This window comes from Diabrotica virgifera, chromosome 4 (assembly GCF_917563875.1).
Source record: "Diabrotica virgifera virgifera chromosome 4, PGI_DIABVI_V3a".
In the NCBI taxonomy this organism is placed as follows: domain Eukaryota; kingdom Metazoa; phylum Arthropoda; class Insecta; order Coleoptera; family Chrysomelidae; genus Diabrotica; species Diabrotica virgifera.
The window spans coordinates 79,660,016-79,687,906 of record NC_065446.1 but is presented as its reverse complement, the minus strand read 5'-3'; the positions used below and the strand labels follow the sequence as shown (position 1 = coordinate 79,687,906).

The window sequence follows — 27,891 nt, the reverse complement described above, 5'->3', positions numbered from 1 at the left end:
TTTTGGCTTCGATTGTGTCTATTATATCTAGATCGATTTCCATTTGTCTCCTAATATCTTCGTTTCTCACCCTATCAAGTCTAGTGAGTCGGCAACATCGTCTCCAATAGATCATTTCCATCGCCTTGATTTTTGACTTGTTTCTTTGGTTGATTTCCCAGAGTTCAGCGCCGTACAACCCAATACTTTCTATTATTCTTTTATACATTCTTCTTTTATTTTCTTTTGTTATTTTATTACTCCACAATAGTCCGTGTAGCTGTCTGGTGGCTGATCTTGCTTGGCCAATCCTGGAATGTATTTCGTCGTTACTCCCTGCTTTTGAAGATATTTGGACTCCTAAGTATTTGAAGACTTCTATTGGATTTATAGTTCCCATTGTAATTTGTAGGCGTTCTGGTGTTTCTCCTACAACTAAGTACTCAGTTTTTTGTATATTAATTGTAAGGCCCCACTTAGTGTACTCCTCTTCAAGTTTTCTGAGCATATAATCTATATCACTCTCGTCTTCAGCTAGAATGGCTTGGTCGTCAGCGAAGTGTATTGTGTACAATCTATCGTCATCGATTGGGATGCCCATATTGCAGCACTTTCTTCTCCACAGTGAGAGTGCCTCATTTAAATATATTTTAAAGAGTGTAGGTGCTATGCAGCAGCCTTGCTTTAGGCCCTTACTAGTAGGAATTTCTCTCGTTAATTTGTTTCCAGTTTTAATGTTTACCGTCATATTTTTGTAAAGCTGTTGTACTGCTTGTAAATTTTTTTTTGTTTATTCCTTCTTTTTCCATTGCTATCCAGAGCATTGAAAGTGGTACACTATCGTATGCCTTTGTCAGATCAATAAAAACTATATGGGTGGAAAGGTTGTGGGCTAATCTTTTCTCAATAACTTGCTTTAGAGAAAATATGCTGTCCATACAGGATCTGCCTGCACGAAAGCCATTTTGTTCTTCTACATCTGTCATCTCTTTTTCAATTTTATTTTTTATTATTTTTCCATATAGTCTTGAGAGTGAGTTTATGACACTAAGCCCCCTGTAGTTTAAACAATTTTTTCTATCTCCTTTTTTGTATATATTGTTAATATTATGTGCTTTTGTCCACTCATGTGGTAAATCATGACCTTTATAGAATAAGGTGAAAACATACGCAAGTAATTCTCGTAATACTTGTGGGCTGTGTTTTAGTAATTCGTTCGGTATTCCTTGTGGTCCGCATGACTTTCGATTTTTTAGAGTTCGTATTGCATTCTCGACTTCCTGTACTGTTATTTCATCGTCTTCATTGTATTCTACTTCATATGTTGTTGTACTGATGTTCGTGAATTGCGGTCTTGTTTCAGTTAAAAGGTGCGAGTAATGTTCGATCCAAGATCTTTCTTCTATTAAATCTATTCTACTAGTCTCTTTTCTGTTTGTAAATTTTTCGTTTATTATAAATTAATGAATGAAAATAGTTTCTGTCCTTTTGGGATCGGTACTCACCGGAGGGACCGCAGACGTTCGGATACAATTAGCGTCTCTTTGCAAAGACAATGACGTCGACTTTGCAAAGTAACAAGACACTTACTCAACACACACACTACACATGACACTAGCTACCTAACTGCAAAAATTCACCGTACCTACCATGCCAATGGCCATTAGTTGTCGAAGTATTAGCTAAATAAAAAAAAATGTGTGTGTACTTTGTACGCACGTAAGAAGTTATACTTTTATTGTATGATTTCAACGAAATCAATATAACAGTTTATTTATATTTTATTTAAATATTAAACTAATTTTAATACTAAGAATTACTACTTTCCAAAAATTTTTATTAAAACAAGACGAAAATTTAAAAGAATAAAACACACGCAAATACATTGAAAAATGAAACCAAAGAAATTTATTTCTGAACAATTGTTGAGAAAATTTTAACTAAATACGTATTTTCTAAAAAAAAAAATATTATAAATATACTTACAATCATAAAATGTATAAAAAAAATTAAAAAAATAAAAATTTGCATTGGGAATTGAACCTGCGTCTATCAGGTTAGATTATTTTGAACTCGCCCCACGCAGAATTTAACTACCGAGACATGTGAATGAAGTGGAAAGATATACCTAGCAACTAAACGTTTTAAAAATTTTTTGACAGTTGCTTATTCTGTTAGTTTAATCAAATAAGTTTGATTCTTGTGGAATTAATATACGACAAAATATAGACTAAAAAAGCAATATATTAGATGGAGATTTTTGTTGGTAATCAAATTATGTAAATCAAAGCATTACCTACTAGCTAGGTAGGTATATTTTCCAAATAGGTATTTACCTAATTTGTAATTTTTTATTACAATACTGAAACATTTACAATAAGGTACGTACCTGTTGCTTTTAAAATCTATTTAAAAAGTCACTACAATTATGAACTTGCTTTTTGTCACTGTCCTCACAACAATAAAAACTAATATACACAACATTTTGTTTATCCAGAATGAACAATTATTGACAGATGATTTTAACACCCAATCAGATCCCTCATAAAGTTTCCTACCATACTATCGGTGTGCGCATGCGCCCAGCAAAATAAAAATTTACCCTCGTGCCTAAAGAAGTATAACTTCAAAAACTTTCACTTGACATATGCACTGTCAACTGTGTCTGAAGTGTGAATATCACTCGCTAATTTTGTAATAATTTTGTCCCCTAATTGGAAGAGTTCATATCTAATCCTTTTTTTTTACTTTTTTTTTGCAGCAATCCTTTACATCAAACTGGCCTCGAGTCTTGTGGTTGGCCGTTGACCAAAAAGGACTTCATCTTCTAGAACACCGTTCTCGAAATGCTTTGTGCACATACGACTACAACAGCATCCTCAGCTACTCTCCTGCTCTTAACTGTCTCATGATCATCACAGGAAGCGATCGCAAACAGAGTAAAGTCATTCTTACAACAGCGCAGGCGTTCCAGATAGCAACACTTATTAAAGAATATACAGAGGAGATACACGGCTACGCGGTGGATCAGAGACGAGCTGAACAACAGCCGAAAACTCGCCCGATCAGCGGATTACACCACAATGCTCCCATGGTACCTCCTCAGCCTAGCTAGAAGAGGGTTACTTTCGCAGACCAAGTTGGTAAACCAAACTATTAAATGGAGTCGGGTTTACTCGATCAGTTGGTAGAAATATTTTTTATGAGGCTGAGCTCATTTTATTTTTGCCATTGGCATTTTAAATTTTATTCTCGATTATATAGATATAGAAATTTCCATTATTTTGCTACTCGCTGTATTTATTCCTTACTTTTTGACTGCTCCTGCAGCAGATATAATATACAAGCGGTGTGGCAAAGGTCGAAATGTTCTTCTGAAAGGCAACATCGTTGTATTCTTTATTTGTTATACAAATTATACATATAACGGTGCATTTCCACAATGAAAAATAATCGATCTACTCATACTTTGTCTGTCTTTATCTAGTCTTAATAGCTACCAAAATAGTATCTTCATTTTTATGGCAAGTGAGTTTCAGTCAGCTATTCTTTAAATATCTCAACATCCTTTGTGTTGCCTTCAAATTAATAATTGAAGCCATTGGTACATTTATGAGTTTTTAATATTGGTTGTTTTATTATCTTATCCAAGACTCATTAAAATATTATGTAGTTAATAGAAAAGTTAATGATAAGATAAAGTCGACCGATAAACATTAACTAGTTTTGAATAGAAAAATTGCAAAATTTCTAACTTTTTTTAGAAAAATTTTAACCCAAAAACTCAATAATTTAACCATCGTCTTTTACTAACGGCTTCAATGATATTATTTTAACAGGAACATATTTTATTTATTGTATCATTGTTCTACAAGTTTGTTACAGCTCATTTAAGTACTTCTACCGACTGTCTTTGCACATTCGTCGTTCTGCAATATTGCATAGTGCCGAATATGCTGGTCTGCGAAAATATTGTTTTTTTTGTGAAACGTGTTAAATATACTAAAATGTTTTAAGAGTACTAGTACCAATATTTACTAAGAGGACTTTGTATCAATAAGATTTACAACCAGTTTTTTACTTTACAACCAATACGCTGCTCCAAAAAATTAGAGACCATCATGCTATAAATCATATAACCATAGGTATCACTAAAGTATTTTGGATCTACTGAGTCATTCGTATGGTGCATTAATAAATTTGTTTGTTGGGGTATGTAATAGTTGCATATCTTATGAATTTAGGATTTATTAGAAACATAGATAAAATAAATATCATATTGAGCGATATTTAAATAAAACTAGCAGTTCGAGATTATAGTTCGGAATTATCTTATTTACTACTCTAAACTAACATCATCGTTCTTTATAAATATAATAATATCTAAATGGGGATATTTGAGAAATATCGAGAATGATCCGCCCATCTCTAGTAACGCTGTGTCGCTTCTCGTAATACGTCTCGTTCGCGGAACTCTAGAGCATGTCGAGTTGGAACCGTTATTCGCGGTCGGTCGAAATGAACTTATTTCGGTACAATATACACAATTTGCCCATTTACATCGGGCAGTGGACTACATTGATTTACAGGAATATGCCAGTGGATCTAAAATTTATTGCAAACCTCTTATAAATTTAACATTGGTGATTACAAGTAGGACACACATTTGGTATAAACGAAAAACAAAAATACTTACTAATTTCAAACTATCTGATCCTCCTTCGCCGATTAGAGCGCAGAGATCTCACAAAAAACATTAATTATATAAAATCTAACCTTTCTTAGGCATACATGCCAAATTTTAGCACGATCCATCTATTAGTATATACAGAGAGAGTCTGTAAAGTGGAATAAATTCAATATCTCAAATACTAATTGTTTTTTTGGAAAATGCTCAGACCCGTCGATTAGTATTTCAAATTGTCCTTTTTGACATTCAATAAAAATGTATACAGGGTGTCCCAATTTAGAGATATGACGTCATCGTCGATTTTCTTAAATGGCAACACTGTCATTTTGATAGCTAATTTGATAGGGTTTGTAAAGTTATACATAACTGCAAAATATCAAATTTTTATTCTCTACCATTTACAAGATAATAGAAAATAACAAAGTTATATCTGTAATTTGGAATATATTCAATAATTAAAATACTAACTGTTTTTTTGAAAAATGCTCAGACCCGTCGATTAGTATATCAAATTGTCATTTTTGACATATAATAATAATGTATACAGGGTGTCCCAATTTAGAGATATGACGTCATCGTTGATTTTCTTAAATGGCAACACTATCATTTTGATAGCTATTTTGATAGGGTGTGTAAAGTTATACACATCTGAAAAATTTCAAAATTTTATTCCCTACCATTTACAAGATAATAAAAAATAACAAAGTTATGAAGAACAAGAAGTAATCAAATAATAATTGAATTTATTTATTTCAATTAAGCAAATGCTCATAACGTTGCCCATTGACAATTTGACAATAATTGAGGGCAACATTATGAGTTTTTGCTTAATTTATTGAAATAATTAAATTCAATTATTAGTTGATTACTTCTTTTTCATAACTTTGTTATTTTTTATTATCATCTAAATGGTAGAGAATACAAATTTGAAATTTTGCAGTTGTGTATAACTTTACACACCCTATCAAAATAGCTATCAAAATGACAGTGTTGCCATTTAAGAAAATCAACGATGACGTCATATCTCTAAATTGGGACACCCTGTATACATTATTATTATATGTCAAAAAGGACAATTTGATATACTAATCGACGGGTCTGAGCATTTTTCAAAAAAACAGTTAGTATTTTAATTATTGAATATATTCCAAATTACAGATATAACTTTGTTATTTTCTATTATCTTGTAAATGGTAGAGAATAAAAATTTGATATTTTGCAGTTATGTATAACTTTACAAACCCTATCAAATTAGCTATCAAAATGACAGTGTTGCCATTTAAGAAAATCGACGATGACGTCATATCTCTAAATTGGGACACCCTGTATACATTATTATTGAATGTCAAAAAGGACAATTTGAAATACTAATCGACGGGTCTGAGCATTTTCCAAAAAAACAATTAGTATTTGAGATATTGAATTTATTCCACTTTACAGACTCTCTCTGTATATGTTTGACAACTGCATAAAGTTGACGTGCTTGGAAAAATGACGCATATTACGGAGAAAAACGATTTTCGATGTCTCTCAATAAACAATATTATTTGAGAAATAAAACGGCGAAGAAAACGAAAGGAAATCTGGATAAATGTTATGGTACTAATGCTTATTTAGACTACACTGTCAAATTTTGGTTCCATGAATTTCGTAGTGGCTATATCTACATTTGATGAACCACGTATTGGACGGTCCACTGATGCAGTTATACCGGAAAATGTGAAGAACGTTCACGAAATGGTTTTAGCTGATCGTGACGTAAATGTGCGAGAATTAACACAATAATTAGTAACGAGCGTACTAGTCATGTTTTGAAAGAAGTTTTGAATATAAAAAAAATATTCTGCTGATGGGTGCCACGTTTGCTGCTCATCGACTAAAAACATAATGGTGTGACCACTTCTCAGCAGTTTTTGGACCTTATAAAGCGCAATCCGTCGGATTTTTGGTGTCGATGGGTATCCTTTAATGAAACCTGAATCTATTACTACACACCAGAGAACAGAGCGCACGATAGTGGATTGAGGTCGGCAAAAGTGATGCGAGGCGGCCAAGAGTCAATCAATGTCTTGGAGAGGTCATGGCAATAGTATTTTGGGATTGCAAAGGCGTAATTTTAATTGACTCTCTTAAAAAGGGTAAGGGCCGGTTGTTCGAACGCTAATCAAAACTGATCATTATCAAATATTTAATTACAATTATATTTGATTAAGCGTACTTCTGACAGATGTCGCATTTTGAGGTTATGTTGACTGATTTATTTTATTATTTTGGTTTTAATTTAAAATAAAACATAATTAAACTCTTTCTGATGTTAATTTCTTGTTTTTACTAACAAATCAATAATAATAATAATTTTTAAGAATTTAAGAGCTGCGGCTATATTTTAATTACTGTTTTACCTACAATCAATAACTGATTAGTGTTATACATGTATTTTTCATGTCGCGATTTGATTCCCATCAAGAAAATTGATTACAATAAATGATTGATTATAATCAACTTCTTGATTAGCGTTCGAACAACCGGCCCTAAAACTATCAATAGCCAATATTAGAGAGTTATTGCCAACGTCTTTTAAGTCGACCTGTAATAAAAGATCCCTTATTTTGACATATAAGCATGCGCAGTATTGCGTCTTTTATTTTTGTCTTTTAATAAAATACAGGCCGCCTGTATTTAAGAAAAATTAGAGGACACCTTTATTTTAAGGTGATACAGTAGCGATCAACAGGTATCCAAAACGCGTTCCAAGATTGCGGTTATAATTTTGAATATTTTTTCGAGATATTTGGCACACGTATTCGTAATATAATAAAGAATGGAGGTAGAGAGGCCAATTTGAAAAATATATTAATATGTAGAAATTACTCTGTAATTAAATACAATATTAAAAAAACGAGCCTGTACCGCCATTAAGAAGAACAAAAAAATACACTTTCCTTAAATAAACTTTTTTATCCGATGCCTAGATTTTGTGTCATTTTGGAACTACTAATGAAATAAAAAATTTTAGTAGTTCCAAAATGACACAAAATCTAGGCATCGGATAAAAAAGTTTATTTGAAGAAAGTGTATTTTTTTGTTCTTCTTAATGGCGGTACAGGCTCGTTTTCTTAATATTTTATTTAATTACAGAGTAATTTCCACATATTAATATATTTTTCAAATTGGGCTCTGTACCGCCATTCTTTATTATATTACGAATACGTGTGCCAAATATCTCGAAAAAATATTCAAAATTACAGCCGCAATCTTGGAACGCGTTTTCGCTACCTGTTGATCGCTACTGTTTCCTCTTAATAAAAGTTCCTTTATTTTGACATAACGTGTCAAAAATGTGAAGAAAGGTCTAACTTCACTTGTATTTTGAATTTATCTTGTCGCTTCTTTGGATTGATAATTTATGTATTGTGAGATTGATATTTGAATAAACTTTCATCATTAAAGTTGTATGTTGGGTTTTAATTATTAAAAACAACTCTAAGTAATATTCTGAGATATAGATTATTTATGTTTTGACCCAAACGAATATAGAAAAGAACATTTTATTGAAGCTTGAGTTATTACAAGAAGTTGTAAAAAGGAATATTATGTAAATAATTTTAAATTGTTACTAATTACAATGATCAGACTTAAAATATCAGTAACTCATTTATTAAACTCAATATATTTTACATTTTTCTATAGAAATAAATATTTATTGCAGATATAAGAGATTGAAGATATAAGATCAATAAATTTTAATGAAAGTTAGGATTTGTTAAAATTCTAGATTCAAAATAGAGTTCTATTCAACAGATATATAACAACAGGTTAACAAAATAAAACAAAGGTTCAAGTATTTATTTTTGAAAATTTAATCTTTTATAGATTAGAATCTATAAAGTTTTTAATCAAAAGTATTAATACACTTTCATTTTCATGCCATCTTCTTCTTTTGGTTCTTATCCGTTTCGAATGTTGGAAATCATATAGCAATCGTAACCTTGCTAGCTGCGATTCGAAACAGTTCCATTGATATTCTCCCTCTACCAGGTCTTCGCTTACCTTTGACTGTACCTTGCAATATGTACTGCAGCAGGGAGTAACGGTGCTGATTTATCATATGTGTCCCAGATACTGCAGTTTTATGCGTTTAATGGTAAACACAATCTCCAATTCCTTCTTCATTCCTCCTTGTTCGTGATCCATTTCATGCCATCAGTATTTGTTTATTTAAACATTGCCAAAAAAATTAATAAAAACCAGCATAAAGCTTAATTCTTCTATTATCTTTTTGTATATCGGGAAGTTTATCTGACACATTAGAGGTATTTTCATTTTCAGATAACTAATTATTGGGAAGTTTATATAACAGTATCCTTAGTATCTGTCTTTTCAGCTCCGGATATCTAGTTAACGGGAAGTTTTTCTCTGTCAGATATCTATTAGTATCTAATCTGTCAGATAAACTTCCTGATAACTAGTTATCCAGAGGTGAAAAGAAAGAAAGAGAGGGCCATAATGGATAAAAGATCAAACGCCAATAGCATGTATGTATATATTTATAAATTTATTATTTCAAACCTGCTAATGATCATAAAATACTTAAAATCAGTCACCAATATAATATTTATATTTATTTATAAATTTATTAACAAACTGCAGTCCAATAAAAATAAAATTAGTTTAAGCGCTAGCTTTAAATGTCGAACAATAATTTTAAACAAACACACACACAATTTAGTCGCATTAGATTAGCTCCTGGTTGAAAATGTACTGCCACAGCTTCTATATCAATATCAACAGCACACTCATTTGCCAGTATTTCAACGTTTTCTCTATTATGTACTACTGCAATATGTAAAACTGAACAAGCTGATATTATTCTTTGAATAAAAGGTAACTTGCATCTCATTACATATGGTAAAATGGGAAATCTCTTCACAATACCAAATGTTCTTTCAATAACAATTCTTGAAGGGATTTGTGATGGATTATAAAAACACAACTTCTGTCTGAAAATTCTGGAATGGTGTCATTCGGTAGTTGTAGTTGAGGAATGGATATCCACTATTCCCTAATAATATATTCTCCAGAAATTCCCCATTACATATACCCATAATGCAAAAGTATTTAAAAACTCCTAAAATAGTATTTCCAATTTATTGCACTTCCATATTATTGAACGATGAGTATTATGGGATATATTATGTTGTTCTCTAAACATCTTTAAATGACAAAATAATTAAATTTAACGTTTTACTCTTCAATTATCTTATTTTAATTTATATCGACAAATGGAATTTTATAGGTTATTTTTATATTTACAAAAATATTTCATGTCATTTGTCAAAATAAAAGATTCTTTAACTGCGTCTGCAATACCACTCTTTTAGACCCGTCCTGTATTTGTCCTTTATTAAAGTATCCTGTAATAAAGGAACCTTTATTTGCCGGTGGCAATAACTCTCTATTGTTATGCATTATTGGACAAACTGAAGCAGGAACCTAGTGAGAAAAAGCCCCATAAGCAGAAGAAAAAAGTGTTGTTTCTCCGAGACAATGCACCGACTCACAAAAGCGTTACTATAATGGCAAAAATTCATGAGTTGGGCTTCGAATCATAGGCGTAACCAGGGGGTTTGGGGGTTGTAGGCCCCGCCATTTGGATGTACTTTGAGCTCTATTACGCTTAACACCATTGCTATTTCATACCCCAGAGACCATCTACTAGCTGTAACTCCCCCCTTATGATCATCCTGGTTACACCTCTGCTTCGAATTGCTATTTCATCCAGCTTATTTGCCTGGTTTGACCCCCTCCGATTATTATGTGTTCGTAAATAAATAGTGAATGACTCGTAAATCAAAATTCAACAATCTACAATCTCCAATTATGCGAAAATATTATTTCTAAAATATTCAAGATTTTCCAACAAGATATATCAAAAAATTGCATTATAATGCATTCATTTAAGAATAATATCTGGGATATTATTCTTGGTGGTGCTTTCATCATTTTTTGGAGCAGTGTATATACCAAACCCAAAGTAGATGTCTACATGTAATAGATTCATATTTCGTTGCCATATTGGAAAAAATTGTTTTTGTAAAAAGACTGAATAGCTGAAATATACACCAAACACGCTACATAACGTTATAATATTTAATAATGAAATCAGTTGTTTCCTTGAATATGTCTTCTTTGTACAAAATGGATGTACCTCTGTAAATATGTTGTTAGCCACTAATTTAAAGCTATTTAAAAACAGAGATCTACCTTATCTGATTAGACAACATGTAAGTCATAAATATTTAGACAATGTTATTCGATACTTAAAAGAGGTTGACTAATCGTTATCATTACCCTTGCTTTTCTTCCTTACGCGAGTCTACATAATTGGGTTTTTTCGTTTTATTTTTATATTTCAGGAGATTTCTGCAATACTGTTCTGTACAATTTAACGGTTTTAGCTTTCATGTTGAACTATTTGTATTACCCATTTAAACCTATGCTCCTCCATTTCATCATTAACTGGTACTAAATCTAGAGTGCTCTAAACTCATTTTAAATGTTATTTTTTTCAACGTAAACTTTTTAATCTATAAATTCGCAAAGTCTGTTTTGTTCTTTCCTTCGTTCGTTCATTCGTTTGTGCGCCGCCGCCCCTGCCATGCCATACTTGGAGCCGATCTACCGACGGATTCCTATGTAGTTTTGTCTTCTGAATCCAAGTGTGAAAACGGCATTTCGATATCTTGGACCATATTCGAGATCACGCAGTCGAAAAATCGAATTTTCGACTTGAGGCCTATGATATATCAATTCAATGTGTTTTTTATGTAGATTACGAATACTATAATATTGATAGTTCGATGGGCATCTTCCTCGGAGGATGAAGATGCCCATGATAGAAACAGATGGTGGTTAGCTGTGGGGATGCGGCGTCAGCCGATATGGCACCCCGTTTATATATATAGTTCGATATCTCGAATCAAATTCCATATCTTCTTCTTCTTTAAGTGCCATCTCCTCGAAGGAGGTCGGCAATCCTCATAACTATTCGAACTTTAGAGACTGCTGCTATCAAAAGTTAATTTGATAAACTCTCAGCTATTCTACATCTCCCTATGCTTATTTTTCCTTGAATCTTTCCCCGCCTAATCAATTGGAACAAGTTTTGTCTCTCTCCACGTGTAATACGTCCGAGATATTCCAATTTTCTTGTTTTGATGGTATTTAAGATTTTCATTCCTTTATGCATCTTTCTCCGAATATCTTTGTTTGTGATGTGTTTTGTCCACGATATTTTCAGAATTCTCCTATACATCCACAGCTCAAATGATTCCAGGTTTTTCATTTATGCCTCATTCAAGGTCCAAGCTTCCATTCCATATAACAAAGTCATGAAAACCTAGCACCTAGCCAACCTAACTCTTAGCTCCAATTTCAAATCTCTTGTGCAGAGCATTCTTCTCAAATTCGATATCTTCTTTAAGTACTATTTCCGCAATGGAGGCAATTATTATAGCTATTCAGACTTTAGGGACGGCTGCTCTGAAAAGTTCATTTGAGGTATCTCCGAGCCATGATATTGAACAGGTTGCGCAGCCATGATATTATACGTCTCCTTATGCTTCTTTTTCCTTGGATCTTTCCCTGCATAATGAGTTGAAGAAAATTCGATATAACCGATCTTAAAGTCGAAAAATTGAATTTTCGACTTTTCGAAAAATGATGCTTCCCTGTTGTAAACAAAAGTTTTCGTTATGATAATGCTCGCATTTTCAGCTTGTTCTTACTGAACTTATCGCACACATCTTTTGACTTGACTTAACTTTACTTATTTCATTTAATTCTCTGAGAATCATAGAGAATCCTGGAGACTCTGCCATCCGTATCTATTTCCAGGTAGGTTTATCAGCTCACCCCAAGTTTTTCCAAATGTTTCGTGCGTCCTTGTCAATGGTCCTCTCCTAGATACCTCGGAATTGTTTTTTAAAACTTTAGTCAAGTCTTCTCCACTTTCGTTCTCTTATCTTTATTTTAGCACTCGTTTGTCCTGCCTTAGTTTCCAATTTTTCGTTTGAACCGGTCTCGTACCTTTCAATATTCATGATTCACCTGAGACTACGTTTGATAAACACTATAAAAAGTCGACCTACATCCAAAGGCTCTTTTTTAAATTTTCTGAATTTATTCATATCTTCTTGGTCTCAGGAATAATAATCCGATGGCCTCCAGGTTCCCGCTTGAATGCATTTAATTTCAGTTTCATGTCAGTAAACCTTTCCAGGAAAAGACAGATGGCGTCTGCAAAATTCAGATGACTGGTTAAATCCGACTGATTTTTCTCTTCCAAACTCTACTCCTTCTTTTTAAACTTCCTCCACCGATTTTTGCGACCATCCTCATAACAGCGTTCAGTACTAACAAGAACAAAGTGGGTGAAACACTGCAGCCTAACCACAATCCAGGATCAAGGCGATGGATTTACCCTTGATAGTAGAGGGCCAGCAGATCGAAAGAGTAAAAAAGTACACTTACCTAGGAACACTTACAACAGAAAATAATGACTACACTGCAGAAATCAAAGTCAGAATCAAAAAAGCACGTTCTAATTTTATTAAAATGAAAAAGGTCCTATGTAGCAAAAATTTAACATTAGCTCTTAAAGTACGCCTAACAAAATGTTATGTATACAGTGTACTCTACTATGGAATGAAATCATGGACGTTTAATGTAGATGTTACCGTTAAAACCCGATTTCAGTTAAAACCCGAATTTACTAGGAAAAACTAGTTTTAACTATGCGCTTTAGACAATTCTAGTTTTAACTAGTCAAAACTAGATTTGACTGCTACATTCAGTTAAAACTAGAAATCCCAAACGGATTTCATTTAGAGTAATTTATACTAGTTCAAAGTAGCTTTTTTGGAATTACTGGCGAATACCAGTTAAAATTGTTGCAAGAGACAAGTATGTAGGTATTACGGCTTGTTCGGGGTAGTTTTAATGACGAAGGCGGCCGATCGGTAGCAAAGTAGTGTGTGAAACTGTTGATTATTTTGCATCGTTTTTATTGGTTATATATTACACCACTGTGTATTATTCACCATTAGTAATAATATCGAAGATCAGATTGAGAGCAGAGATATAAGAACGTGAAAAGAACGTGTTTTGGAAATTATTTTACAAATGAAAGAGACAAAGAAGAAAGAAAGTCACTACAATGTTGTGACCAAAATCATACATAATAAATTAATGGTCGAAGTACAAGATGCGGAACTGTCTGCCAAGAAAACACCATTACAAAATTGAAGACTAAGATGATTTAGAATTGTTGCAGTTGGCGAAATAAAAAAGATAGCTTCTAAAATTGATACCATCAAATATTATTTACCTGTCGAAAATATTTTTGGCATAATTGAAGCAGCCCATGTTGCTATTTTTCATGAAAATCGGGACAGGTTGAAAACTGAAACCGCCCGGAAATAGGCAAATATAACTTTTTATTGATATGATCAATACTTTTATACCAATAGGGCTTTTCATTCACAGTCATTTGTTTCGAGCTTCTGTCATGTGTCGCCTAATATTAATATATCTACGTCATACGTTATTGGTATTGCCAATGAGACAAACCAAAGACGTATGACGTAGATATATTAATATTATGTGACACATGACAGAAGCTCGAAACAAATGATAATCGATGAAAGGCCCTATGTGTGAAACCTGCCAACGGAAGAAGACTAAAAATATAAAAACGAAGAGAGGTCTTGTGTCCAAACCTATATTGCATTCAGAAATGAATAGTCGCTGTCAGGTAGATTTGATCGATATGCATATATGCAATCACAAGAGAATCGCGTATAAAATACTCTAAATAAAATCCGTTCGCGATTTCTAGTTTTAACTGAATTGAGCAGTCAAATCTAGTTTTGACTAGTTAAAACCAGAATTGTCTAAAGCGCTTAGTTAAAACTAGTTTTTCCTAGTAAATTCGGGTTTTAACTGAAATCGGGTTTTAACGGTAACATAGATACAATGGGACAACTTAAAGCCTTTGAAATGTGGACTTACAGAATAATTATGAGGGTTTCCTGGGTAGATAGAGTTACGAACAACGAAGTATTGAGAAGAATAGGTACAGAGAAGGAAGTTGAACTTACAATTAAAGAAAGAAAACTACAGTATCTCGGACATGTGATGCGGGGCAAGATTTATGGCATCCTGCGACTCATAATGCAGGGAAAGATAGACGGCAGAAGAAGCATCGGAAGAAGGCGAATTTCATGGCTGAAGAACCTGAGAGAATGGTTTGGACGCAGTTCAAAACAACTATTTAGAGCTACTGCCTCAAAAATTAAAATAGCTATGATGATTGCCAACCTCCGTAGCGGAGATGGTACCTGAAGAAGAAGAAGAAGAGTCGACAGTGAAATTCTTCATCCTCGTCCTCATTTCTTGAGCCCCTTGAGGATGTGGTGATACTCTAAATATTGCTAGTTTGCTGTCACCATTGGCTGCGATCCTGTGACATTTGGTCTACCCATCGTGTAGGAGAACTTCCTCTTTGTCTTAAGCCTTCTACCTTTCCTTCTAGTACCAATAGTTCCTTAGTCCCCGTTTTTGTAGCTGTGTTGCCGAAGTAATTTAGGTATGCTCGGTTTACTTTCTTTAATAGCTTGTCTTTTATATGAAGCTCTTCCAGACTTGACAGGTTGGTTGTATGTTCTATTCTGACAGGATACACGTAGAATTGTTCTGAAGACCCACATTTCGAACGCTTCGGTCTTAATTCTATCGATTTTTTTCATACATGCCCTTATAATGTTAATTATCGTCGTTTTAATTTTGAACTATACCACCTAGGTAGCGAACCAAATATCAAAAACAATTAAAATCAAGATTTAGATAAAAATGTATAAACAGTTTCAATTTCTTTGCAACACGAAAATGCAGCAGCTGCATAATACTCTGGTTAAATCGGAGAGTACAGGAAGAGTCTATACCGGTTTCGGAGGTCTTTTCCCCCTCATCAGTAGTCCCATATCCTCTTCTCTCAGATTTCCCCAGGCATCACACTTTGGGCCTTTCCGTATTGCAAAGAAAGAAATGTCACGGATGAACTAGAGATGAACTCTCCCGTGAAAAGGAAAAACCTAGTAAAGTGACTTACTAGGTTTATGCTTAGTATCAATTGTGTGAAACCCCATGAAGCTCTTTATCGACTGGTACTTAAAACTTGTAAATACTTGCATTTTTAAGAAAGTTATTTCAGATGGAAAATCCTAGCAAAATGGTAATTTCAATAAATTTGGTTGGAAAAACCTAGCATCTTGTTATTTTTTTAGAATAAACATAGCAACTTATACAGTGAACGATACATTTCTACTTATTTCAGAAGGAAAAATATAACAAAGGCTTTTACTAAATATTTCCTTTGAAAAGTGTATATATAAATATTTTTTTTAAATTGGAAGTTCCTAATAACATACCTTACCATTTTTAAGCCGAAAGACAAAAACGTCATATTTCTAAACAAAAAACTAGCAAAGTCATTTACTAGATATATCCATATTTTTTCCGGTCATTTAAACTCGGCGAATTATTTTAAAGTGTGTATGCTAGGTATTTCCAATTTAATTCCGCTTTGGCGCGAAAACGAAGGATCTTTTACTATGTTCTTCCAATGCACTTCGTTAAATTATTCAGTCTGTCGAGCCAGTCTCAACTGTGTATACCTACATACTCGTCTGGTGGTGAATTTGTTTTAATCTAATTATATAAAGTTTTGAAAACTATGTCTAAAAGAAAAAACATTATAATGGCTTTGGCTAAGGAAAATAAAGTAGTTTGTGTTCAGGAAGTGGGTGATCTTGAAAAGCGGTGAGTATTAGTTTTTACATTACAAACAAAGTACAATTTTGTTTGTTTGATTTTCAAAAAACAAACAATCAGTAAAATGGTAGATAATTCAAAAGAAATGCTGTAACGAATGCATTCTTTTTGTTATAGGTATAGTGAACTTGCGTCCTTTGGTCAAGATTGTTTGAAATCGATACAAGATACTGTGAAAGACGATTATTTGGTTGATAACCTGATGATGGACGGCTTACAAAATCAAAAGTAGGTTTCTAGATTTATTTATACGGACTTCTGATTATAAAATTAACATATTCTGAATAAATCAACATTTCTTGAAACAAAAAATAATATGAACCGACTTATTTATTACTGTAAAAGGTGATAGGTTACAACAAATTAATTTAGTTGATATTTAGAAAATTCGCATGTCAGCTGATTGTTAATAAATATTTAGGTTACCATTACTTATGTAACAAAAATCGTTATATTTGTGTGCAGTGGATATTCAATTACCAAAACATTTTTCTATTGACTATGTTTCGTGGAAATTATTTTAATTATCTTGCTCATATTCGTATACTAAAAAGTATTTCTTAAACACATTGTGTATTTATAGCAAATGTAGCAATTTTTAATTCTAAACTTCAGAAGTTAAAATATGTGTATTATCATTATTTTTAGAGTAATTTATAAACAAAAATCAAATAAACTAAGCATAACAGTTTATTCAGAAGAGCCTTCGAACTCAAAAGCTTTTGGTTTGGAGTATTATTACAATGATAATAATAATATGGACGTTTGTCGCTAGCATTTTTGATTTTTATTTTTTTATTTTTAGTGATAATGATAACCCCTCTACTAATGAAAACCATTTTTATGATATTCAACCAATATGTTTAGTAAGAGATATTAGGAAGGAAGAAAACACAAAAGTTTATACCGAATTAAAACCGCTACCATTAATTGATGGAACAAAGGATGGTAGTCAAAATGATACGGATGTTAATAATGAATGTCACAAAGAAAAATCGGTTGATGTTATAGACGTTTGTCAGCATAATAAAGGTTACTAAATAAAATATTAATTATTATAAACAATTAGACCAAACTTATACTTTTTAGATGACACAGTTGACGATGACTCAGATTTAGACCCTAGTTATGACCCACAAGAATCTGAAGAAATAAGTTATGAGACAAAGAAAAAAAGGAGAATAGCAAAATTTTTTCAAACTGAAAATGAAAAAAGTGTAGTTGGCACTGTTATGGAAAATGAAGGTTTAGTAGATAAACAATTGAAAGATATAAACCAGGAAACTCTGCCAGGTAAAAATGCTTTGTATTTTGTGTTTCACATGAATTAACTAATATCTACGTTTTTTATAGAAGCACAAATCAGTGATAAAACCGATGAAGGATACGAGAAAAACAGAAAAAAAAAGAGCAAGAACAGCGAAAGAGCAAATTGAGAGGCATCTAGAAAAATATCAGTTATTAGAACCATGTAATTGTAAAAAAAAATGTAGAGAATTTTTATCAGAAGAAAGAAGACAAAATATTTGCCAGTCATTTTGGAAAATGAGTTTTGGCGAGAGAAGTCAATATTTTAATGCCAGTATAAAGATTGGGGGTATTAAGAGAAGAAAAGTAGATAGTGAAAATAAACGTCAACACGTCCTTACATACTCGTTGCTCAAGGATGATGGTATTGAAATGAATGTGTGTAAGCAAATGTATTTACATACACATGGAATGAAAACTGATGGTATGATAACGGACTTCAAAAACAGATATAAACAATCTATGGGGTTAGAACTGGTTAAGGATAAACGAGGCTCGTCTGTTCCATCTAACAAGAAGGATCCCATTCTAATAAGAAACCATATTGAATCTTATAATCCGCAAATATCACACTATAAATTGCAACATGCTCCCAATAGAAGATATTTATCTCAAGAGCTATCTATTACTGATATGTGGAAACATTTTTGTGAAACTCATGAAAAAATATCTTATGACAGATATAGAACTGAATTTAATTCACTTAACATTGGATTTGATCAACCAAATCAAGATGAGTGTGACATTTGCGTACATCAAAAAGAGCACAAAAAAATATGTACAATTCCAGAGACTTGTGATCAATGTAATACGTTTAATGATCACCATATGGCATATATTGCTGCCAGAAAAGCGTATGATAATGACAGACAGCACGACTATCCAGACTCATTTAAAGTTTATTGCGCGGATATGCAAAAAGTGTTACTACTTCCAAAGTTATCTTTAAAAAAATCTGTCTTTGTTAGTAAATTAGTTGTGTTCAATGAAACTTTTGCTTCGTTAACAAAAGATGAAGAAAATATTTGCGTTTTGTGGCATGAAGCTATAAGTGGTCGCTCGGCGGAAGATGTGGCATCAGCATATTGCGGGCTTATTCAAAGATCCTCAGTTAACGTAGAGCACTACGAATTTTGGTGTGACAACTGCAGTGCCCAAAATAAAAACTGGAAATTATTTACGTCATTTGTGGTAATTGTCAATTCTAACTGGGGTCCAAACAGTATTACTTTAAAATACTTTGAAGCTGGGCACTCTTTTATGAGAGCCGACAGTGTCCACGGAAACATTGGCAAGCTATGGAAAAAGAGATCCAACATTTATGAAATGAACGACTTAAATGAGCTAATATTAAAAGCCTCTAGAAAAAATAAAACCTTACTAATGAAACATGATGATTTTTATCGCTTTAAAGACGGTGTAAAACAAAGAACAAAAAAAGATGAAAATTTCCCAAAACTTAACGTGATTAAAGTAGTACAATTTAGAAAAGGGTCAAGACAAATGTTTTATAAGAAAAGTCATACTGAAAACGAATTTATTAATTTTGACTTTTTAAAACCTAAATTTAATCTGGAAATGCCTGAGAGCAAAACTGAAGATAGGGGTGTAAATGTTCAAAAAAAACAAAAAATAATTACAGAGCTTCTTCCTGCAATGCTAAGCCAAAAAAGATTCTTTTGGGAGAAACTACCTGTTTCTGAAACATCAAATGATTTACTAAATAATCGAGTTTAGTTTTTATTATTTTTGTTTGTTTTATGTAATTAAATGTTGAATTCAAAAACTTTTTGTAATTTTTCTAATAAAATATATGTAAAAATTATAACTTTACCTACTTTTTATTTTTAAAAACCAAAATGTACCTAACTACTTGATTTTACATAGTTTTAAAGCAATCATAAAGTATCATATTAGCAAGTGTAATATAGTACCTACTAGTTTTTTCCTTGGCAAAAATAGTATGAATTAGGAACTAAGTAAGCATACTAGCTTTTTCCGCAGCAAAATCAATATTTCTTTGCATTTCAAAAATAGTAAGTGACATAGAATTAAAAAAACTGCAAATATTTGGAAAAAACTAAGTTACAGTTACAGGGACATACACTTGAAATCCACTGAACGAAAAAAAAAAACAAAAAATAATATAATTCTATTAAACGGCGATATACTTTTCTTTCTTTTCGTTTCCTGAAAAGTTATCAAAACTCAGTTACTAGGTTTTTCCTTTTCACGGGAGAACTACCGAAAAACATTATTTAAAATTCTCTCATCTTAATTTCCTCGGCATCCTGTATGATTTATAAATTTTGAAAATCTCAGGAGGTGTAACCAAAGAAAGTATTCCACCTGTTGTCAATGTGGTGGTATGGGAACGATATTTATTGTCGTTTTCTGTGCTACTTCGATTGATAACTTACTTTGTTTTTCAGTAGATGGCTCTAGTTCATCCGTGACATTTCTTTCTTTGCAATACGGAAAGGCCCAAAGTGTGATGCCTGGGGAAATCTGAGAGAAGAGGATATGGGACTACTGATGAGGGGAAAAGACCTCCGAAACCGGCATAGACTCTTCCTGCACTCTCCGATTTAACCAGAGCATTATGCAGCTGCTGCATTTTCGTGTTGCAAAGAAATTGAAAATGTTTATACATTTTTAATTCATTTACTCTTTTGTAGGAGTATTAAAGAATCTTTCTTGTTGGAACTTTTACCACGCTGAGCAGATGAGTTGTGAATTATTTAAAATTCTCTCATCTTAATTTCCTCGGCATCCTGCATGATTTATATATTTTAAAAATCTCAGGAGGTGTAACCAAAGAAAGTATTACACCTGTTGTCAATCTGGTGGTATGGAGACGATATTTATTGTCGTTCTGTGCTACTTCGATTGATAACTTACTTTGTTTAGATTTAGATAAGTTGGGAATGTCTTATTTCTTCTTTTTCTACTTCCATGACCGTTATCGATATTACCGATATTTTATCGATATCATGATGTTATCGATATTTTCAGCCATGACGTTTTTCTTCTACCAGGACCACCAGTGGCATAGCGTGGGTGTCGGCCGCCCGGGGCGGAAAACAATTTTGCCGCCCTCTTATTTAGGTATTTTAATTTCGTATAGTATACATTACATACATTAATTGTAGACAACTTTTCGGCAAAATCATCTTTCATCATTATTTTGCATTATACCGGTTAGATTTAAAATCACGTTAATACAAAAATTCTTTTACCTTAACCAATTAGATATATTGATATAACTTAGATACCTATCACTTAAGATTAGGTACACCTTGACGATTAACAAAATTAAATAATATCAATTTTTAATTAGAACTAGAACGATTAGGCAGGACATGTTAGTAAAGGGGATTAATATTGATATGACTCAAGATTGAATTGTATGGAGAAATGCAATTAGGGAAGCCGACCCCGCACAGGGATAAGGCAAAAAGAATAATGATGATGAACTAGAACGATATTATAATGTTATATTTTTATTTTTATTGAAAAGTGATATTAGTATTTTTGTTAGAATTAAAAACAAAACCTCCGTCTTCAATTAAAAATTTATACGTCTACTTTTTTTAAGAGCTAGTCTTTTATTGCACCATCTATGTCTATCGTATCACACACCTCTTAATCAATAGACAAAATAGCCAAATTAGTTAGTCTTAGGGCCGGTTGTTCGAACGCTAATTAACAATGATCATTATCAAATAATTAATTACTGTCAATGTCAACTTTGTTTGGGTTTTCAAAACATAATTAATTACAATTCTGAGACTATAATCAATTAATATAACAATAATTATTAACATAATTAATAATAAATCTCATAATTGTAATTAATTATGTTTTCAGCAACCCAAACAAAGTTGACATTGACAGTTTTGGTGACAGTAATTAAATATTTAATAATGATCATTGTTGATTAGCGTTCGAACAACCGGCCCTAAGGGCCGGATCACTATCAAATATTTAATTACTGTCACAACTGTCAATGTCAACTTTGGTTAGGTTGCTGAAAACATAGTTAACTATAATTATGAGATTAGTTAGTCAATTAACATAACAATTATTAACATAATTGATTAACTAATTTCATAATTGTCATCAATAATTATGTTTTCGGCAACCCAACCAAAGTTGACATTGACAGTTGTGACAGTAATTAAGTATTTGCTAGTGATCAATGTTGATTAGCGTTCGAACAACCGGCCCATAGAATACTCATTGTCGATCTTAAATAATTTTTAATCATTTTCAATTTTGAAAAACTCCTTTCACTGCTGGCATTGCTTATAGCAACTACGAAAAATATTCGGAACATTATTAAAATATTGGGCAAAGTATCTTGCAGCTTGGATTTAACAATAAATTTAAATAATTCAAGTAAGTCTGCATTATTCAATTTCGTTGCCTGTAGCAGCAATGAAAGTCCGCAGTTGAAGTTTTTCCAGCTTGAAACCCTGCGCGTCAATTTCGTCAGATGCGTAGTTTAGATTACATTTAGTGTTGTTGCTGTTGAAAATGCTCACGAATTTCTACAATAACTCTATCTAACGAAGAAAACAGCTTTCGTCTCAACTCATTTTTCCGTCATCGAAAAATATGCTTTCTTGTTATGCGCCTCTGAGGTTTTATGGAAATTCGAAGTTCACACATATTTTTGCATAACCTACAGCGCCATTTGCCTATTCCTCTCTTTTCTCTGTCAATATTATCTGCAAATCATTTACTTTCTGAGCGCACAGTCTTTTGTCAAGTCCCCTTGTTTGTAAATATTTTTGTGCATCGTTCATTTTACGTAGCACCGGTTGCCACAGGCACAAAATAATAAAAAAAGGAAAATGACGGCATCGAAACTAGTAAAGCACCTGCATCTGTTCTAGTGTTTAAGCTTTCGCCTTCCTCTGTCAGTTTTTCCAAAGTGACGAGAATGTCTTTGTAATGATGCCATGTCACATTTCCTGCATAGCCTCTTGCACTCCACCGCGCGTCTTGGATCCTTCTTTTGCCTGTAGCTGCTATCATAACTTCCCAACGATGTGACGATGAGAAAAAGAAAAGAATAGCAACTTTCTAAAGTGCCGAAAAAAGTTGCGCTGGTGCTGATTGTTATTCATAAACGGGGAGTTTCCACAAGTCAGTATAGATGTTGTTGCCAGTCGCAATAAATATCATTCTAAGCAAAGGAATTCCCCGAATTCGTCACAAAATAAGTAATGAAAAATTCCGTGCTCCTTTCAATCGGTCCGAATTTGCAGTTGAGATAAAAATAAAGTGGTTCACATATTTACAAAATATTTTTATTATTTATTGTTAAATTTTGCCGCCCCCTAAAAAGTGCCGCCCGGGGCGGGCCGCCCCTGCCGCCCCCACTACGCTACGTCACTGACCAGGACCACGTTTTCTTTGGATCTTTCCCTGAATGATCAGATGTAAAAGATCATATTTTTCAGGGTGTCTCATAATGTGACCGAATGTCTTATTAGCATGAAATTTGAAGACTTGTTGCTAACATCGATTTTTGAAATACCTCATGGACAAAGTGGAAGACAAAAAAACGTTTCCTGGACCATATGGAAGGAGATCTACGGGTACTCAGGTAGTGAGAATACATGAGAAGAAGACTGGATGTGAATAGAAAACACTGGAAGAATTTTTCAACGGACAAAGTTCATCAAGGGCTGTAGAGCTATAAAGCAGAAGAACTATATGTTGTTGTATGATATTGCTGTTTTAATATTAGACTTTACTTATTTATTTCACAACTTCAACTTCTCATTATTTTATGTAGTGTTTTCTCTTTGCATAATGTGCTAAATAATATGTCTAACCGATATAAACTTATTTATTCTTATTTATTTGGAAATACTTCAGGGATTCCCCGTTGAACGCAAGTTTATGGTTAGTAGTGATAATTAGTGTTTTATTAACTGGAGTTGATTATTGTATTGACCTAATTATTTATCTTAAAACGTGTGGTTTGTTCTCATTTTATCCAAATTGTTTTATTATAGAAGCAGACATTATAACAATGTAACGGAGTTATCGTTTTCTGTTGTGGGATTCCCAAAGCTGTATCTGTTAAAATACCATTTTAAACGTGGGCTATTATCTTCTGGTTATGACCTATTGGTTGATTTTCTCATGAGGGAAACCCAGATTGGCTGTACTTTACATAAGTAACTATCTTTGTGATTGTCATCCGCTTTATCTATATATAAATTAATATTTTATAACTAATATAAACATATCATTAATTGTGATAATTCCTTAATTTTTATTCTATAATGAAAAATTTAATATAATAATGTACTCAATATTTTTGTTATAATTTTTAGAGTTAAATATTAAATGATAATTCAAGTATTATTTTTAAAATAAAGAACATTCATTTTTGTAATCGTGTCAAAATCTCGTATTAAATTTTAATCTCTTTAAGACGCCTGCAGTGAGCCACTTCTTCTTCTTAATGTTAACCTGATGCAGATATCGTGAATCATGATCATGAAGCTATTAGCCGATTTTTCCAATGTTCCTCAATTTCTCCCTATTTTCTGGAATTCTAGCACTTTCTGACAATGGAGCGCCAATATTAGCAACAATATGGTCCGTCTATCGTGTGAGAGATCTACATTGACTTCTTTTGCCTTCTACGTTTCCTTGGATGGGTTTTGAAGACCATTTATTCGAAGCACCAAAATAGCCTATTATTTGTCTTTTGTTTTCTTTATGTTTAGCTGGTTCAGTATAGATTTATTTGGTCGTCGGGCCACCCATGGCATTCTCCTCATTCGTTTCCAGCAGTACATCTCAAATGCATCTATAATCGTTTTATCTTTCTCCATAAGGTTCCAGCATTCCGATGCATAAATGAAAACTGGAAAAACTAGATTTTACCAGGCTCATTGTCGTATCGATAGTTATATCATGGCTTTTCCAAATTATTGTTAATTTTTTTATCATCGTTACGTGATTTTAATTGTTGTTAGCTCTCTCAATTATCATGATTCTCGTTTTGCCAATCCTTGTAGCAGGTGTATCAGTTCAACCTCTAAACGAGCGAAGATGGTTGTATCATCTGCATATCTTAAGTTGCAAATCTTCTTCCCGCCGATAGTGATAGCATCATTTCAGTCTTAGTAGCTTTCTGCATTATCCATTCACCATATTTATAATATAGAATTGAACTTAGTATGCAGACGTTTATAATTTGTTTTCCTGCGCAATTTCATGAAGTAAAAATGGCTGTATCCTCTCTAGAATTTAGGTATGTGTAAAAGTATCTCATAGCTGCTACTCTTTCACTCCCTTTTTATGTATAGGGATATATTATAGTGATTTTGTCCAATTTTCAGGCCATTTACCTTTCTCCCTCATTTGACAAACTTGACGTATTATATCCAATCCAACGTGTTATTTGGACCAACAGCTGTATGGCTTTTTTGCCTCAATCTTTATATATATTTAAAGTACAATTTTAGAACTTTGCTGAAAAGTTATAAGTTCCAAAATTCTCCGAGTTTTTTGAAATTTTCGAAGAGAAAATTGACCATTAATGCCATGACATGTTCCTAAAGATGATTAGCCCGGTACCTAATTTATCTGACGCCGGTACTGAATAAATAAATATGCTCTCTAAAGACATCCTTCTGCCACAGATGCACTTTTCCATTTGTCATGCATTTTTAGGGTCTCAAACGACGTCCCGGCTCCAACCAAACGGGTTGTCAAAGTTCTTCTCAAACAGTGCCCAGTGTATTCATTTGCATTTTCTAATTTAAGGTATTTTGCAATTATGGAATGTACACGTACCAGTATATTTTTGCCAACAGGTTGGACAGTGTATCGACTGTTTTGGTATGTGGGAAAAAAATCTTCGCTCCGTTATATCTTTTGGACTTAATGATACACATTTCCCTAACCAGTTTCAAGGCACCCATTTAATCCTCCCCCACAAGAGTAAATCCTTTTAACGTACACGTTTTAGATACTGGTATTTTAACGAGTAAACAGGTGTCTTTATCTTCTATATCGTCCACGGTCATTTTCACAAACTCATCCTTTCTCAATCCTCCAAAAATGAGAACTACTTTATGTAAAAGCTAAATTTCATTTGGAGCTTTATTGATAAAATTTAGAACCTGATCCGCTTCCAAAACTTTACATTTTTTTTGGGATGTAACCTTTAGATTTCATTTTTAAAAACAATATTAGACGACAAAAATGGAAAATATCAGCATTTTCGTTAAGAATTAATGTGGATTTCAAAATGGAATATTTAGTCCACAAGGAATTTGGAGAATACTTTTCGGACTAAAATAATTTAATCAGATCAGAAACGTGAACGTAACATAAAAAGAACAAAAATTAACATTCCAATTCCTGAAAGTAAGCCAGTATTATGGTCTCATTTATGTCAGCTATTTTATTTTTCCATTGAATAAATATTTTGTACGTACAATGGCCCGGATTAAAGCGGCAATAAATTTTCTGCTGCCTTTATTCCACTTTGTCGAATATTTTCTGGTAAATCCATAACTGAATATAAATCCAACTGATAACTACATAATATAATCAACAAACGTCAAAATAACAACTGACGTATACTACTAAAAATATGCATATATATTTTCTAGATGCAGCAAAATAAAAAGTAAAAAGTCTCAATTTTAGTTTTAATATTATGTGAAGTGAAAAATAAAATCTTGTGTGTACCACTGGTGTTACCGGATGATTACACCCATCGAGCAACATCCAAACCTCGGGCCAGAGGCCCTCTGGCTAGATTATGTTGCTCTCCAGACATAATCATCTTAGTAACACTCTTGGTGCATAAATAACTATTTTCTATTGTCATACTATAATATATCAATTATGATTTCACTACCTGCATCATAATGAACTTCATTATGATACAGATTTTCATTACGGTACAGATTTTTAACTCCATAGAATCGCGATATGGCGTTCGCGATGAAGGTGGCACAAGCGCAGTGACCAATGGCGAGTCAAATACATACCCTTTGACAGTTCTCAATATGTAAACAAACTGACAAACTACTTAATTTGTTTGCGTTACAAAATTAATAAATTTGAATATATTTTTTGTTGTGATTACAACTTGCGTGTATACAACTTGCATTTAATTATCATTATGAAGCTCGTACTCTATACGAAACTCGCCGCTAGGCGGCTCGTTTCGTATCCCTTATACTCGCTTCATAATTACGATCATTAAATGCTCGTTGCATAATATACTATTAAAAATGTCCGATACGTCCGAAACATCATAAATTATCCATATATTATTGAAGTTTTTTATTGAAGGAAACATTTGATATCATATTTATATAATAGTTAACTATATACCAAACTAACATTTACTGTTTGACCATATATTATAGAAATGTTACAAACTAGTCAAATTGTATATATTACTGCCGAATACAAATGGTATATTTATTGTACAGCTTCCACTGTACGCACATTGTTTTATATTTTAACGTTTCTTGCATTGCTTGAATTTTATATAATATATTATATGACTTTTTGATGATTTTTTAACATTGTGATATACATTTTTTTTTATTTTTATAAGTTTCTGTTTTATTTAATGTCAATCTATAATTTATGTTGTGTAATATAACTATTTATATATCGCGGTAATTAAAATGATTACGTATTACATTGATTCTTTTATTTTTTCTACCTTTCCTTTGGTATTAGAATTTACATTCTTCGACCTTCGCTTGTAATTTTAATCCTGGTACAATTCGAAGTACGAATCATACCATCTTGATTGGAACCTCCTAACGGTTCGACTTTCTCCTATATTGTGGGATAGCACTCTCCAGATTGAGTATCACTTAACATACTACTACAGTAACCAAAAGTTATTCTTCAAAAGCCTGAAGAATCTAAGAACCGAAAAGTCTCCACAAACACTAAAGCAGATGAGAGACAAAGAAGGACACCTACTGCATGACCAGAGGTGTAACCAGGAT

At 32.7% G+C, this 27,891-nt stretch overlaps 2 protein-coding genes and 1 long non-coding RNA gene across 4 annotated transcripts in view; all 3 read left to right on the top strand.

The window, feature by feature from the left end:
• The window catches only part of LOC114325783 (unconventional myosin-VIIa), a 278,092-nt gene extending 273,202 nt beyond the window's left edge, over positions 1–4,890 (top strand). For both annotated transcript variants that reach the window (XM_028273912.2, XM_028273911.2), the window contains one exon: positions 2,741–4,890. In XM_028273912.2, coding sequence (XP_028129713.1) covers positions 2,741–3,094 — 354 coding nt within the window. In that variant the 3' untranslated portion in view covers positions 3,095–4,890. The remainder of the gene's footprint in view (positions 1–2,740) is intronic.
• Positions 4,891–16,648: 11,758 nt separating this feature from the next.
• Positions 16,649–18,301, top strand: LOC114339666 (uncharacterized). The gene is made up of 2 exons (XM_050649187.1): positions 16,649–16,789; positions 17,367–18,301. Exons 1-2 carry the CDS (start codon positions 16,659–16,661, stop codon positions 17,599–17,601), a joined length of 366 nt encoding a protein of 121 aa, XP_050505144.1. The 5' UTR covers positions 16,649–16,658; the 3' UTR covers positions 17,602–18,301.
• A 1,450-nt stretch (positions 18,302–19,751) lies between these two features.
• Positions 19,752–27,572, top strand: LOC126883555 (uncharacterized). Its single transcript, XR_007697709.1, has 2 exons — positions 19,752–20,194; positions 20,678–27,572. It is a non-coding gene; the product is annotated as an uncharacterized LOC126883555 (long non-coding RNA).
• The last annotated feature ends 319 nt before the right edge of the window (positions 27,573–27,891 follow it).

Excerpts from the sequence above, each read along its gene's own strand:
- LOC114339666 (XM_050649187.1), top strand. The coding sequence starts at position 16,659 with ATGCATTCTTTTTGTTATAGGTATAGTGAACTTGCGTCCTTTGGTCAA. Across the intron at positions 16,790-17,366 it reads GACGGCTTACAAAATCAAAA|TGATAATGATAACCCCTCTA; the intron begins GTAGGTTTCTAG and ends TTTTATTTTTAG.